The sequence below is a fragment of the Rhinoderma darwinii genome, chromosome 6 (genome assembly GCF_050947455.1).
Source record: "Rhinoderma darwinii isolate aRhiDar2 chromosome 6, aRhiDar2.hap1, whole genome shotgun sequence".
Taxonomy (NCBI): Eukaryota; Metazoa; Chordata; class Amphibia; order Anura; family Rhinodermatidae; genus Rhinoderma; species Rhinoderma darwinii.
Genome location: NC_134692.1, coordinates 48,393,478 through 48,410,226, shown reverse-complemented (window position 1 = coordinate 48,410,226; position 16,749 = coordinate 48,393,478). Strand labels below are relative to the sequence as shown.

Genomic DNA, 16,749 nt, shown 5'->3' with positions numbered 1-16,749 from the left:
GTAAAAAACTAAGTGTATAAAAGAGAATTTATTTTGTGTCGCCAAATTCCGAGAGCCATAACTTTTTTATTTTTCCGTCGATCAAGTGGTATGAGAGCTTATTTTTTGCAGGATAAGCTGTAGTTTTTAGTAACATGCAACATTTTGATCACTTTTTATTTCATTTTTTGTAGGAGATGAGGTGACCAAAAAAATAGAGATTCTGGCAATTACAAAAAATTTTTTACGCTGTTAACCGTGCGGGTTAACTAATGATATATTGTAATAGTTCAGACTTTTACGGACGTGGCAATACCAATTTTGTTTATTTTTTTACTATGTTCTAGGGGGTGCCCAGTTCTGCCACTACAGGGGATGAGAGGAAAATTTCACAATAGAGGCAGAGATGTTCCTTGACCCGGTTCTCATGTTTCTCTAGTTTTAACTTGAAACAACTAGCTGCATAGGTTCTTCTGGAGAAGTGGATGGAGTCTGAAGTCTCAGGGCTAACTTGAAACTAGAACAGCCAACTCCTGTTTCTCTAGGGTGTGTTCTCTGCAAAAAAAACAAATCCACCTTTTTACATAATGAAATAAGGTCATCAAAAGAAGAGGGTAGTTCCGGTTCATCCTTAATTTTGTCAGAGAGACCTTGCCAGAAAGTAGACACTAGGCCATTTTAACACTGAAGCCAATGTCCAGAACTGGACAGCGTAATGGTGGCAGATGCAGAAGATACCCTTCCCAGCTCATCAAAGATTTTTTTTCTATGAAGGTTTTACAGTTATGTAGGAGTGGGTGGTTCTTTTCCCACAAAGGAGATGGCCAGACCAAGGCTTGCATGTATAGCAGAGAGATGATGAAGGCCACTTTAGCTATCTCTGCGGAAAAAATCACAGACTGGAGTTCAAAGTGGATCGGATATTAGTTTCTTGTTTCTCGACTCACCCAATGAGATGCTACAACAAGTCTTTCTGTATCTGGTCTATAGCGAAATTAATTTATAGTCCAGAGTATACTGTTAAAAAGCTGGCTGGATATAGAGGATTCCCTTTTGTCAGTTTAGAGTTAATTCTGGCAGTGTCAGGGTACAAAGTCTAACAGCCCCCCCTAAGTTTTTACCAGGGACCACTGTAAGGCGATTTGGACATAGCTGTCAGGATCTTGTAAGTCACAGCCCTCTATATGCCCCCCTTTATGTGACTTGTTTGAAAAAGTGAGATGACTGTATGAGAATATGATGCATCCAAAGATAGAACTACTATTAGAAGAGATAAGGCAGTGACATAAGTTTTAAATAGTGGCATTAGTAACTTTTAAGTTAAGATCAAATGGTAAGAACTAACTGCAGATTGCCATCTATGGCAATGGGACATCTTTTGGTTTTCACTATTTCCTTGTCTCTCAGCCACATTACATCTCACCTGCAATAGACATAGCAAGGTCTTCTAACACGAAAGGTATGAAAGTACTTCCTCAAATTCATCATAAATATCTTGTATAGAAAAATATTGTAGGGTGACTTTGGAGGAGATTTAGAAAATATGCAGCATATGTGTTCGTTTCTGAAAAGCAGCCTGCATATTCTCCAGGTTCAAACTTCCAACATCTCTTCAGTGTGTAACTGAGTGGACAGCATATCAGTTTTTTTCATAGAAAGTGAAAAACATGGACGTTAGGTGCTTGTGTACTCCACACAATTTACACAGACAATATGAACAGGTCCTGTAAAGTAGCTAATTGGTTAACTGCGTGTACATAATATTACTATAGAAGTGATGTTATTAGTATGTATGTTAAAACCAGCAGTTAAAATAAAGTTCCAGGGATGTACGAGAACTTCCCATACCAACAGTTCTAGAATGCCTTACACCACTGTTTCCCACACATTGTTCTGGTGAATGCTGGGGCTTATTAGAATTTTGTTAGACAAAAACAAAAAGTATTGTCACTTTCTGTAGGGATGGAAATGAATTTGACTGCAGGATCAGACTACACAGGGTTTGTTGGTAGTCTGTAACCGTGGAGACACATAGACTTCATATGAACTGTAGGAACAAAACTGTAGTTTTTTTTTAAATAAAGTTGCTTTATTTTAATAATTTTTCAGATGCATTGAAACAATAAAGAAATATATAAAAACATATAAATATATCTTGTCTGACACCTATTGCTTGAAGGAGCACCAACATTTTGATATGACTCATAAAATGTCCTTCTCTTTGTCTTAAATTCTATGAAAGGGGTTAAAAGTCCTTGAGAACCCGACCTTATCAAGATTTCCATTTATTCAACTCTTCCTATAAATTGAAAAGGTGATATTATAACTAGGTACAGATGGAAAAAATGTTCCCTCAGTATATTAATGTGGACTAAAGGCAATTGCCTAATCACTCCTGTCAGAATCCATTCATATGAGCCGTTAGTAATCTATTAGGAGTCAACAGGGCTCTGCAGACCTTCACAATGGAAAGTAATTACTTTGACTTCACAAGGAACAGATTCTTTGTGGCATTTAGTATTTACATCTAACTTTACATTGCTGTCCAGCACACAGTGTTTATATGTCTGCAGTGACAATTTTTTTTATGTAGTATGTATATAAGGTTTTTTTTTTTATAGATAAAGATTGAACTCCATAGAGTAATGTCACCAGACAATATATACAAAAAAATAATAATGTCCGAATTAAAAAAAAAGTTGATGTATCTGTGTCTGATCTGGTCTGCTCTATAAGTAATACAGTTGATAAGAGATACCACTGTTCAATATCAAATATCACTCAACATTGTTCACATCCCAGCAGTGATTTACACCATGTGCCTTCATTGGTTGGGAAAAATTTTATTGAATTGCAGAAAGCTTTGTAGATACCAATTGATGTGAATGAGTCATAAAAATAAATGATCATTCTTTTAAGATGTGCCCATTCTTATAGGCAGTGAGAATTACCAAGCCATTATTTCTCTACTGTCATTGTTTATTATCACTCATCCCTCATGGCTTGCTACCATGTGTCACATCATACTTATTGTGCTCTCCTTATATCACACACTTTTTGTGATATTGATTGAATGTGACAAATGATGAAGTAGGCTCCAACTAAGATGTTCAAATAACACAAAGATGATAACACCCTATTTAAAGGGTATGTCTCCTTTTGCAACTATCTTTTTTCAAGGCATCCAAAGTATAAAATGAAACAACTTTGCAGATAGTTATTAACCCCTCAACGTATGGAGCGTGCTTACAGGCTGAGAATGCTCCATATTTAGCTGGTGTCGGCTGTATGTTACAGCCGACACCTCACTGCAATGGGCAGAATCAAAGATTACTTTTATTCCGCATGTTTAACTTCTTAGATGCCATGGTCAATAGCGACCATGGCATCTGAGGCGTTGAAAAGAGGGGAGTGACCAGGGGCGTAACTAGGAAAGACTGGGCCCCATAGCAAACTCTTGACCGGGGCCCCCCCTGGGTGCCACAAGCAGCCCCCCTTATAAATAGTGCCCCCTGTAGAATGTGCCATACAGCCCCCTTGTAGACAGTGCTATATAGCCCCGCCTATAGACAGTGGCACACCCCATTTGTAGATAGCGCCCCCACCTCCCCCTTGTAGATAGTGCCATACAGCCCCCCTGTAGGTATTGCCATAAAGCCCCCACTGTATATAGCGCTATACAGCTCCCACTGTATATAGTGCCGCACAACCCACCTCCCTTGTATATAGTGCCACACAGCCCCCCTTAGTAGAAAGTGCAGCACAGCCCACCCCTTAGTAGAAAGTGCCACATACAGACCCCTGTAGATTGCGCCACACTCAGCCCCCTGTAGATAGAGCCACAGCCCTCCACTTGTAAATAGTGCCATACAGTTCCCCCTTGTATATAGTGCCACACAGCTCCCCCTTTGTGTAAAGTGCCACACAGCCCCCCCCCCTTGTGTACAAGGCAATGGCGCATACGAGAAAGTTGTATCAGCCAGGGGATGTCAATCAAACATGGAAAGGTGGGTTTGGAGGCAGGACTATGTGACTCTTCAGGATAGCGGCACCGCCCCATGACCCTTTAATGAGTAATTAGCATATAGTGTGTGTCGTTTTAAAAGTGGATTTTAAGAATTTTGCTGCATCTGAAAAAAACATACAGGGAAATATTGTCAGGTCATGTATTACCGCATGGTGGCGGTTCAAGGGGTTAAAGCTACCTGACAGATTCCCATTAAATATACAATTCCATCTGCCCTGCAATTTTGTTATTATAAATATATCCTATATACTGTAACTACAGATCCAGAACCAAGCTCTGACATATATACAGTACCACAACCAAGCTCAGTACATATATACAGCACTAGAACCAAGCTCTGACATATATACAGCACTAGAACCAAGCTCAGTACATAAATACAGCACTAGAACCAAGCTCTGACATATATACAGCACCAGAACAAAGCTCAGTACATATATACAGCACTAGAACAAATCTCAGTACATAAATACAGCACCAAAACCAAGCCTATACATATATACAGCATCAGTACATAAATACATCCCCAGAACCAAGCTCAGTACATATATACAGCACCAGAACAAAACTCATTACATATATACACAGCACCAAAACCAATCCCATACGTATATACAGCACCAGAACCAAGCTCAGTACTTACATACAGCATCAGAACCAAGATCAGTACATATATACAGCACCAGAACAAATACAGCTCAATTCAGTGCCACCCCTGCCGTATAGGTTTGTACGGCGTAAAACTACAGCTCCCAGCATGGCCCGAACAATGGTGAGGATATGCTGGGAGATGCTGTTTCACAAAAAAAATCATATCATAATCATCTCGCTGCAGATCATACAGTGACTACAGTGCTGATTAGAGGCAGAATAAACATTTATATTAAGTGACTCACCGGTGACGTCTCAGATTCTAGTCCTTTTCTTCTCTCTCCGGTCCAGACCTCTATGATAGATTTCAACCGGCCATGACCCATTTCTGCAGTTTTCCGCTCAGATGTCTTCAGCTTCTCACTTTTAAAAATTTCTGCACCTATAAACAAAGTTAAAATTCTCAACACCTCTTGCACCTCTAACTAAAATCGCGCCATACACTGTGTCCCTGATTATAATAGTACACTGTCACACACACACACACACACACACACACACACACACACACACACACACACACACACACACACACACACACACACACACACAATGCCCCCTGTAGATGGTGCCACCGTGCTGCCTTACATATAGCTTCCCCTATAGGTAGTGCTCCACGTATAGCCCACCTCTGTAGACAGTGCCTTACATATAGCCACCCTGTTGCTAGTGTCCCACAGGTAACCCACCCCTGTATATAGTGTCCCACATATAGCCCACTCCTATAGAAAGTGCCCTAAAAAATAGCTCCCATGTAGATAGTGCTCTACATATAGCCCACCCCTGTATACTGTCTCACATATAGCTCTCGCTGTATATAGTGCCCCACATATAGACCACCCTGTAGATAGTGCCCCACATATAGACCCCCCCTGTAGATAGTGGCCCACATATAGACCCCCCTGTATAAAGTGGTCCACATCCCCACATATAGACCCACCTTTAGATTGTGCCCCACATCCCCACATACAGACCACCCCTGTAGCTAGTGCCCCACATCCCCACATATAGACCCCTGCCTGTATATAGTGGCCCACATATAGACAACCTCCCTGTAGATAGAGCCCCCACTATAGATAATACCATTAACAGTTTTATGAGAAAAAAAACCAAAACATACTCACATGATCCCGTTTCTGTTCGCTGGCGATGCAGATCTGCTCTCTTCTGAGCGGGTCTGCAGGAGCTGAATGAGCGTCGTCCAATGACGCTGATTGGCAGGGCAGAAGGACTTGCCCCATCAATCAGCGCCTTTCAAGCGTGGAAGCAGCGTGATGACATGATCGCGCCGCTAGCCAATCAGCGTCTGTAATGACGTGGTAGGGAGACAGACAGGTGAGCCCTAATCTACCCGCCACTCAGTCCCTGCCTATTTGCACGGCCCGTCCTAGGCGACGGCGACGGTCCCTACGCTCAATATGTGCACGACAGACAAACAGACAAGGGTACACATAAGCTAAGGGAAATGGGGCAGTTGCCCACAGCAACACCGTGAGCAACAGGCGTAGTGAACGAGCCGAGTCAAACCAGGAGTGTACGAGGTACCAAACGCAGAGCAGGAGCGTAGTCAGTAAAGCCAGGGTCAAAATGAAGCAAGGTCAATAACAATAGCAGGAGCAGCAGAACCAGGAAACAGGAAAGAATTACAGGCAGAGACAAGCAGGAAATGAAGGTATAAATAGACCGAGGGCGGGAGCTAGAACCGTCTGGCCAGGCTGTGATAGGTTCTCCCACTCCTGAGCCTACCAGCCTGAGTGGTAGCAGATCGAGTCATTCTATCAGACTTAGGAGCAGGTGCAGACTGATTAACCATGGGTGTCGACACAGAAGCTGTGTCTGGCAGATCCTTTACAGCGTCATTGTAAAGCGCTGAATGGTCTGACACAGAACATGCCCGGCTATTCAGCGCTAATGAATGTATTTGGCTGTCGCTAGTACCGGGGCCCCCTCTGGTGCTAGCGACGCCTACAGGCATGAGAGGGCCTGTGTTGCCTGGCCCATACTTGTTGGAGGCTTGGCGGCTTGGCGGCGCGGGCCCCATAGTAACGGCGCTACTGCTGTAGCAGCCATAACGGCTGCTAGCGGCGCCATCGAGTATATGGGGTGGGGGCGTGTCGGCTGGCGGCATGGGCCCCCTCAAGCTCCGTGCCCGTAGCAGCCGCTACAGCTGCTGCCGCTACAGCTACACCACTGGGAGTGACCCTCTCCCACAACCCATCGCCCCTCAGCGATGCGATCGCAGGGTGCCAATGATTGTTGTGACAGCCTAGAAAGGGTTAATGAAGGCTCCCAGGTCTGCCATCTTTATGCTCCTATTAAGCCTCACATTCTGAGTCTCTTCACATGCTCCTCACATTCTGAGTCTCATAGACTTACGTAGAGAAACTGGCCTCCGGTCCACACATAAGATGCTGTGTGAATCGGCGAGTCAGTTTACAGTTCACGTTACCGCACGGGCGAGACGAACAGAGCCTGCATTTTGTATAATAGACTCTCGGTGAGCAAATAAATATAATTTACATCTGCAAGATGCCCATTAAAAATGGGCAAAGACATAAAACATTTCATGGGAGTTCTTCTTTAACAGAGAGCAGTAAAAGTATGTAAACCCCACTCTTTCGCATTTTCCTCTAAAGTCATGTAAAATATATAAACATATAATAACTATTACAATATAACATTATTGATTCCAAATGGTGAACACACTTAAAAAAAAGCTAGAATTGCTGTTTTTAATTATATAACCTCCCCAAAAAATTGAATAAAAAGTGATCAAAATTTAGTTTGCACTACCACTAACAAATGGTTTTTATTTTGTAAAATTTGTAAAACATTAAAAAGAAATGCTATATGAATTTGGTACTGTCGTAGTAGTAACAACCTGTAAAATAAAGTTATTATGGAATTTTCTACCACACGACAAAGGCTGTAAAAGCGAAACTTACAAAACAGGTTTTGCCGTTTTTTCCATTACACCCCATTTTCAGTTTTTTTAGGCCATCATGTGGTACATTAAATTGTGCCCTTAAAATCCACAACTCCTCCTGCAAAAACACAAGTGCTCATTTGGCTATGTCAACAGAAAAATAAAAAAGTTATGGCTCTTGAAATGCAAGAAGGAAAAAGCGAAAATGAAAAAATGGCTATGGCGGGATTTGGTTTTACTTATACATTCTTTTTCGGTTGACCAGTGTCAAAAAGCCTATACCAGGTGCATAAGTACACCTGAACATATATAGATGCATACAAAAATTATAGTACGTACAATACGGAAATGAATTTCACTATGCAAACCTTGATATGCATAAATTACAAAAACAAGCTTATATCGCCTGATGCAACCTATTTACTGTATGTACCTCAAGCTTCACAACATGTCCATGTTCTTCTAACCCACAGCAGGGAAGGACATATCAAACTTATTAAAAAAGGAGCCAATAGAAGTCAAATAAATGTTAGACATAAACTCTTTCTAACCTTTCCTATTCTATTAGGTTCTGTACAGCTAAAGAATTCATAGCGTCCTTGGATGTATTAATACCCTGAAAGGATTGCGTACTGCATGGATTTTTCAAGATCAGATGTTCTCTTACTGCCCACACAGGTGACTTAATAACTGAGACGGCTTGAGGAAATACTTTATTAACCTCAACCAGGTGAAGTTTTTTCCATTTTAAATTATATTGGAACCATGCTTATAAATAATGAGCAATTGCATTGAACATAAAAAAAATGTGCTCTGTTTTGGTAGACATACTGTGATTAAAATAAAATACAGAGAAATTTATGTTGTTGTGTTTTTAGAAATTTTAAAGACAGTCTGCAGTTAAACATTTGGTCCGGAACTAAACTTACCAAGACTTGAATTCTGAACTCCACAGACATAATTTGCAGCCTCAACCACTATGCGAGAAAGAGTGTATGCTTTTGCTAGATTTGCCCAGCTATGTGTTTTTTTGCACTTAGTGATTAGTTAATAAATTGCGCTTGCCTTGTGGCCAATCACAGCTGCTCTATATTTACCCACAGCCTAGTACTTCCAGTACCTGACAATTCTGACTCATCAGTGATCCAGCTTTCCTTTGCTTATCTGCTATTACTCTCCTTGTGTACTAAACCCTGCATTACGTCTGACCACGGCTGTTCTCTCTACTTATGTATGGAACCCTGCATGATGTCTGACCACGACTGTTCTCTCTACTTATGTACCAAACTCTGCATTACGTCTAACCACAGCTGTTCTCTCTATTTGTGTACTGAACTCTGCATTACATCTGACCATTGCTGATTTCTCTACTTGTGTAACGAACCCTGCATTATGTCTGACCACAGCTGATCTCTCTACTTTTGCACCTAACCCGGCATTACAACTAACTATAATTGAGAACTGTGTCATATACCTCAATTACTGTGTTGCAGAACTGAGAACAGCATTGTTGATATTCTAGATAGCATATAAAGAAAACAGGGGGGAAAAAGTGTAGGAGCACAGCTTTGTCAGGTTTATCCATAAAATGAAAAACGCTAAAGGCTAATTTGATTTGGAAAATGAGGGTCACAGTGCCCTCATTCTCCCAATAGTGTAAGTCCCCGAGGTACCCCTTTAAAAGGTACTTCCAGTTATGCAGATGACATCTCCCGCCAGAAGTTTAAAAGTGGTGTCGGAGATGTGGCCGGTAGAGCAGGCATTTCAGTTGTTTAGGTAGTTGTATGATGATGGAAGCCTCTCCTGCAAAGCATAGTTATGAGGCTATAGAAGTGAAATGGGTCCGGCACATGATGTAGTAAAATCACTGTTGCTTTATTGATAACAGGTTTAAAATAAGATGGATAAAAATACAGGGTGAAAAAAGCTTTCGAGTTTCAAACCTGTTGGTTCTTACAGCATAGCTGGATTTTTATCCATCTTATTTTAAATGTGTTATCAATAAAGCAACAGTGATTATACTACATCGTGTTCCGGACCCATTTCACTTCTATGGATATCCACCTACTTCCGACGTAGATTTCTGTCCGTTTGCACCAACCAAATACAGGACGTGGTAACCAGACTTCAATGTGGTTAGCGGACCTTTTTTCTACTTTTGTGTATAATAGCTATGAGGCTGCAACTAATCTGCATATTGCTTTCATTTTCCAACCTGTTTGGTATAAATAAATTCTGCTAGGTGGCTGTGGGAAACTCCTCCAGCTCTTGTTTGCATTAGTTTTAATACATGAGACCCATTATTAGTTATAAGCTGATTATGTTATATGTGGTCTAAGTAAACTAGTTCTACCTCGATTACAAAAAAGGATTTTTTTTTGTTACCATAAAGTTTACTTCTTACCATATGTTGCTTCATACGAGCCAGTCATTATACCCTGTTTCCACACTAGTCCCAACGTCACTTGCTTCTATACTGTATAGCTACTATGGTTGCAACGCTCTGTTATTCACAAAATACATGGTAGAAATTTCATCAAGACATTGGTTGAAAGGAAAAAAAAACAAAAAACAACAGCCCCCTCAAGCTCAGAAAATGACCAGAAGAGGGAAGCATACTATGGTTCATTTTGAACCATAGTAGTCTCACAAAATTACATTTTTGGAGAGATGGGCATACTGTATCTCTCCATTCTACATCTTAAAAAAGCTGGTGCTGCCTAGATTCCCAGCAAATAAGCAGGACTCTTCCCACACAATGCTCCTAATGTTCCAAAACTTCTTCCGGTAGTTTTAGCATTCTACATGTAGTGTAGGTTGTATACCCCCACCTCCAAAACACACTCTTTAGGGGCAGATTAGTGGGCACAGTTCGTTTTGACTACATCTACGAAGTAAGGGCATCTTGTAGATGCTTGCAGTATGTGATGGACCAGTGTGTGGAAAATCTATTTGGTAGTGAAGGAGTTAGTGAATTACAGAATGCCTCTAATTTTCTTATCCCATTTACATGTTTATCAATGTATGATGATTGAGAGTGGGCGGTGAGAGAATATCTTAGAGTATCACTTTGCATATTATAATGAGCCAACACAAATCTGCCTTGAAATTTCATTTGTTTTCTTTCATTTTCTTTCTTCAGTGTCTAAATTGTCATCGTAATCGGACTCGTAGTGACTAACAATGTTCAGCAAATGAAAGAGAACGTCTCCTGCTAACATCTGGTGTAGATATTATTCCTCTATGAACACCTTTCTGATCAACATCCACAAAAGCCCTTTTTCTGTATTCACAGCACAACCAAATGCAAAATACTGGATACAAATCAAAGAGGTATGTGCCTGAGGGGTTATACCGTGAAGTACCTATTCATGGGCTCAAAATATCAGTGCCAACCAGAAAAGAAGCTAGAAGTTAGATAGACCCATCACATTGAAGCTAGTGAATATCTGAGTATAAAGTAGGTCACACACCTATTCCTATCACCCATGTGAACAAAAAACATGTCTCTACACAGTAGGTATGATAGACATGTACAGGTGGATGGAGCACAGGCTTTCCTTGAGTCAACATTTGTCCAGGGGTATACAATCCATGTGGCGAGGTACGAACTTTAGAGACACCCTTTTCTGACTGCAGGCGGCATCATTTTGTTAGTGTCCAATACTTTGCCATCTCCAAGGGTGATTTCGCAGCAAACGGCTAGATGAAACCAGGGACATGTCATGAGTTTGCATTATCGGAGGTCTATGAGCTGGGAATTGTGAAGGTCAGGCTCACAGAGTCCTTTGCGAAGCAAACTTCTGACAAGAAACACCTTAAGGCTGAGTCTACACGCTGCAGACTATTTCCATCACAGATTTTGAAGCAAATCCACACCAAACTCTGCTTTTGACATGGATTTTTCATCCTATGCATTGCAAAGTCATTGAAAATCCGCAGCATGCCCTCAAATCCGCTCAGATATTTTTCACTCCACTACCGCACCCCAAATCCGCAGCCAATCATCAGCCTGTAAATTCAGCCTAAAGGAGATTATTGGACTATAATGGATATATCAATTGATCTTAAACATGTATATGGGACTCAGATTGATGCCAAAGCCCATCATTTTGAATTAGCCTTCGTCTTTTTAATCATGATAATTTTTTTTACAGAATCCATCATAATAATTGAAGACAATTCCAAATGTTCAAAAAAAGGGGATCACTCCTTTGTGAAGGCGCTCCTGCGCAGAATTCAGTTACCAAGATAATACGTAATGAAGGAACAACTTCACGGTCGGTGACGATACAAAACTTTTTAATGAATAAAATGACATTCATGTATATAACACAATGTATTCACTATCCTACGCGTCACATCTTCAACACAACTGAACATCTTCAACACATTGTTTATGCATTACAAAGTTTCAAACTATGCCTTTTTTTATTCCCTCCCTCCTTTAGTCACTATAAACATTATCAAGTTAAATTGAACACACTTTTAATGCGATCAAGGATTACAACACATCAGGAATTAACCACTTCCATTTTGGACTGAGACCTATACCTTTGACCCAGCAGTGATAGTTTATACGAGAGTGTTTAAAAACGAACATTGGAAGTCCTTTATATGCCTGCTGTACTGGGTCAAAATGCGTAGCATAGTGAATACATGGTGTTATATACATGCATGTCATTCTATTTATTAAAACTTTTGCATCGTCACCATGGACATAATGATCTTGTAGTTGTACACCGTATATGTAATTCTTTCAATCAGTTTTCTGTGGTTAAAGCAGAATTAGTAGAGTGTAAAGCATATAATTACATTACGTAATGTAGCCCTACCCTCAGCTCCTAGGAGACTTTGGGTAAACACTCAGACATTTGTAGCTGCTCTGTACAGCTACAGTTATAAAGTTCGCTGAGTGTGTTTACCCATTCAGATCTGTGAAGTCTGCAAAACTATGGGGCAAAATGATCAAGATGAATTTCCACAACAACCTGGACATTACAGAGTGACTGATCTCAGGTCAGAGCCAGTATATTCCCTGCATTTACAGAAGATTCAGTGACTACAAGGGTTTTTCTTCTGTTTCTATATGTATCGTGTGTGTAACTTCCCTTTGGGGAAACTGTCCTCGTCTGGTGCCATGTAGTAATTTACATATTCCTTTACTTGCGTCAAAAATAACCTATTTTAAGTTTGCACAGTCTATAATTCTATAAAAGAACATCAATCTTTGGAAAAAGTACCCTAAAATATAAGATGATTGCAAACTGTTATTTCCACTAGCCTGTTTTATATATACAGTATATATGGAATAGCAGACACATGATGCTGTCCTAAAATGGCCTGTGTCTGTTGATAACTTGGCAGGGAAGATGTGTCGAATTTGTGTATGTGTTATTTTTGTGAAATGCTTTAGAAATGGAAATCATGGTCGACAACGCTTTCTAGCATAGTTGAAAAAAATATGTCCAGATGTCTGCCAAAAGGTCACTTTTTTGGGAAAGGTCTGGATCAAAGACGTCAGTTGATACATATCACCTATATACACTGAACCTAGCCTAATCTTAACACCCTTGCTTATCCTAATTATATAGGTATGTATTAAGGAATAGATAGTTCTGCATTCTTTACATTAATGAAAATTAGATTCTATTCACGCCATATTTGTCTGGCAATCTCCCAGAAAATTTCCAGATTTGTGCAACTGTATGTCAAACAGTTAAATAAGTCTCTCATTGACTTCCACTGTCAAAAAACTTATTTGGAGTGATATACCGGATATTGTCTTTTTGCTAGACTCTTTTGTTTGAAATAGCATAGTCGACCACGCTTTTAAAAAAAAAAGTTATATCAACACATACCGACCAGGCATATGCCAAACAAACACGTACTCTCAGGCTATAGTAGTTTATGGATACATTCGGCATATACATCGTTAGAATTTGTCAGAGTACAAGGGCTGTATACAAGACTTTACACAAAACAATTTAGTGAAAGTTTATTAGCAAGTAAAATGGGGCCTTCACTTCAGTGTTCAACTTTGGCTAATATAATAGGGAATTGGTTTTGTAGAGTTTTCTATAGTATCGTTATTAGAAACAGGTAGATTAGATGAGTAGGTCGCTTATATTCCCGGGTTGCAGGGTGTCTAGTGAAGAAGGAGTGCAGTGTATATAGGAGTTCAGGGTAAGTATCGGTTATCTGGTGTTCAGTCAGAAGAGTTGGTAAGTCAACTGGTGTTGAGGGGAGTAGGTAAGATAAAATGTGTTGAGGCAAGCTTAGGTATATTATATAGTGTTAAAGCTGGTGTGCGGATAGATAGGTTATAAGTTGTCCATCGGAGAGAGAGAGAATAATATAATACAGGTTCACTCCCAGAAACTGTATTCAAGCAAATGTCACTTTATAATGGATTTGCCAGGTGAAATGGCTGAGCAAAGTTTCCTCTGTTTAGGTAAGGAAAAGTGGATGCTAATTATTAATTTTGCTTGGATACATTTTTCAAATGAAGACAAACATTCATAGTAGTTTGAGTCGTACTGAAGAGCTCAGTGACTTTCAATGTGGCACTCTCATAGAATGCCACCGTTGCCACAATTCATTTAGAGAAAGTTCTAGTCAACTGTAAGTGGTATTATTGTGAAGTGGATCACTCACTACAGAGTTCCAAACCGCCTCTGCAAGTGACATCAGCACAAGAACGGTTTGTCACGAGCTTCTTGAAATGGGTTTTCTATAAGCAAACAGATAAACACAAGCCTAAGATCACCTTGCACAATGCTAAGCGTCGGTGTCACGTACTCTCTGCATGCGGCTCCCTTGGTCTCCAGGACATCGAGAGTAACTCGCTCGAGCGTCGCCTGGCCTGGCAGACTGAGGCAGTCTGCAGCCAATAGGAGCTCAGGAGCGTCAGGCCAATCAAAGCCTGGCTGATGTTCTTGAGCTCCCGCCCTCTCCTTATTTAGTTCCGCCTGGGATAGTTAGCCTTTGTCTGTAATTAGAATTTCCTTGCCTGGTGCTTTCCCTTGTTTCAGACTCCCCTGAGCGACTTGCTTTTTGACTTCTTGTGACCTGACCTCGGCTGGACTCCTGACTTTTCTTTGCCTTCTGACTTTTGTTTTTTCCGCTCTCTCCCGGTTTGACCCTGCCTGCCTGAATCTGCCTTTTGAGCCAGGACTTGTACATGGTGCAATTTCCCTGCCTCTCCCTCTGTGTACTTCCCAGGTTACCCTTTGTTATTTCATACTGTCTCTGTCGTATTTGTTTGTCAGTTTCACTTGTACCAGTATAGGGATCGCCGCCCAGTTGTGCGTTGTCGTTTAGGTCGGGTCGTACAAGTAGGTAGGGACAGAGGTTTGGGAAGAACAGCAACCTCACTGTTTACTGTGTAATTGTTCATGACAGTTGGCCTGAGTGGTATAAAGCTAGCCACCCCCGGACTCTGAATTGATGAATCAGCTTTCACTATCTAACAGTCTGAAGGATGAATCTGGATTTGGTGGATGCCAGGTGAATTTACTACCTACCGAAACGCATAGTGCCTACTATGGTGGAAGAGGGATAATGGTCTGGGAGTATTTTTCAGGAGTATTATTTGGACAAGGTCCCTTATTTCCAGTGAAGAGTAATGTTAATGCTACAGCATACAAAGACATTTAAATAATTGTATGCTTCCAACTTTGTGGCAACAGCTTGGGGAAGGCCCTTTCCTTTTTCTAGCATGTTTGTGTCCTGTGGCCCTGTGACGAGTTTAATGTGGACAAACTCGAATGACCTGCACAGAACCCTGACCTCAACCTCATCCATCACATTTAGGAAGAAATGGAACACCAATTTCAAACCAGATTTTCTCATCCATATCAATGCATGACCTCATAAATGCTCTTTTGGCTGAATGAGTACAAACTCATTCAAGAGGGGGCCCATTTTTGTATTAACGCTCATGCTTTTGGAATGGGATGTCCAACAAGCTCATATGAGTGTGATGCTCAGGTGACCACATACTTTTAGTCAGATAGTGTATGTTAAATGATATCAAGATCCAGACTTTTTTTCTATTGAATTTCTAGCATATACTGAAGTGAAAAATAGGGAATCTCAATGACTCCATTATGAAGAACTGACATGGAAATTTCTGTAATCTTTTCTTCCTTCTTGATGGTGCCAATGCAGTAAATATAGTTGTACAGAAGTGCATTTAGAAATATATAGTCTCTGTGTTTCATCATTCATGTAATTATGTAGGGGATATCTGATGCTTCATAGGGCTGTATTTTACTAGAGAAATGGAAAAATTTAAATGGATAAAATAGGTAATTAGGATTAGTATGGAATTTAAAGTGGAATTTCAGTTGAAAACCTTTGCTAACTATGCTGAGACCTTTGATCATCAGTCCCTCTGAAACATGGAGAAGGGAAGAAAAACAAGGATATGGAAAAAGCTAATTAGCCTATAAACTTTATTTGATGTGCTGTATTTCTGGCCAAGTTATTTGTACATTTTGCAACATTTAAATGAAATAACAGAGTACAAAAATATGTGATTTAATGATCTAATGTCATGGCTAACTTGCATTAGTAGAAAGATCATGGAAAGGTCTTTTGTAAGCATCACTGCTATCCTAGAAATTCTACTCAACTGCTCAAAAATGGATTTCTTTCCTAATAAAATTTGCTAATATATACATTGGGTATATGTAAAATGTAATACATTACATGTATGTGGTATAATACATAACATTGCCTGGGGCAGGTGATAAAAATGGGTGAACATGACAAATTATTCTCATATTTCCTACATCTGTCATCTAAGTGGAATACTGTTTTTGATAACAATACTTTTTGATACTTTGTATTCTTAAAAAGAGTGTGGGTGTTCCTTTGTCTCCAGTGTTCACTATAAGATGAAGGCAGTACAATGATTAAGTATTAAAGGAGAAGTCAATGCATTACATTGCTAGAATAATTTCTATAGCTTATATTGGTTTTGTATTAAGATAGATATAAGTTGCAGGCCTACAAATATTTTGGGGTCTTGCTTCCCCTATCAAGCATATGGCCACAGGATTTATATTAAAGGGGTTATCTGATGGCAGCCCAAGAATAAAAAAAGATCCACCAAACACCTAGAACCTTGCTGGCCAGCGTAATTCCATCGTTTTCATCT

The 16,749-nt window shown here is 40.2% G+C and overlaps 1 protein-coding gene across 1 annotated transcript in view; it reads left to right on the top strand.

Moving 5' to 3' along the window:
* Positions 1–12,480: 12,480 nt before the first annotated feature.
* Positions 12,481–16,749, top strand: part of LOC142656299 (uncharacterized) — a 154,989-nt gene continuing 150,720 nt past the window's right edge. The window contains exon 1 of the mRNA XM_075831193.1: positions 12,481–12,602. Coding sequence (XP_075687308.1) covers positions 12,538–12,602 — 65 coding nt within the window. The 5' untranslated portion in view covers positions 12,481–12,537. The remainder of the gene's footprint in view (positions 12,603–16,749) is intronic.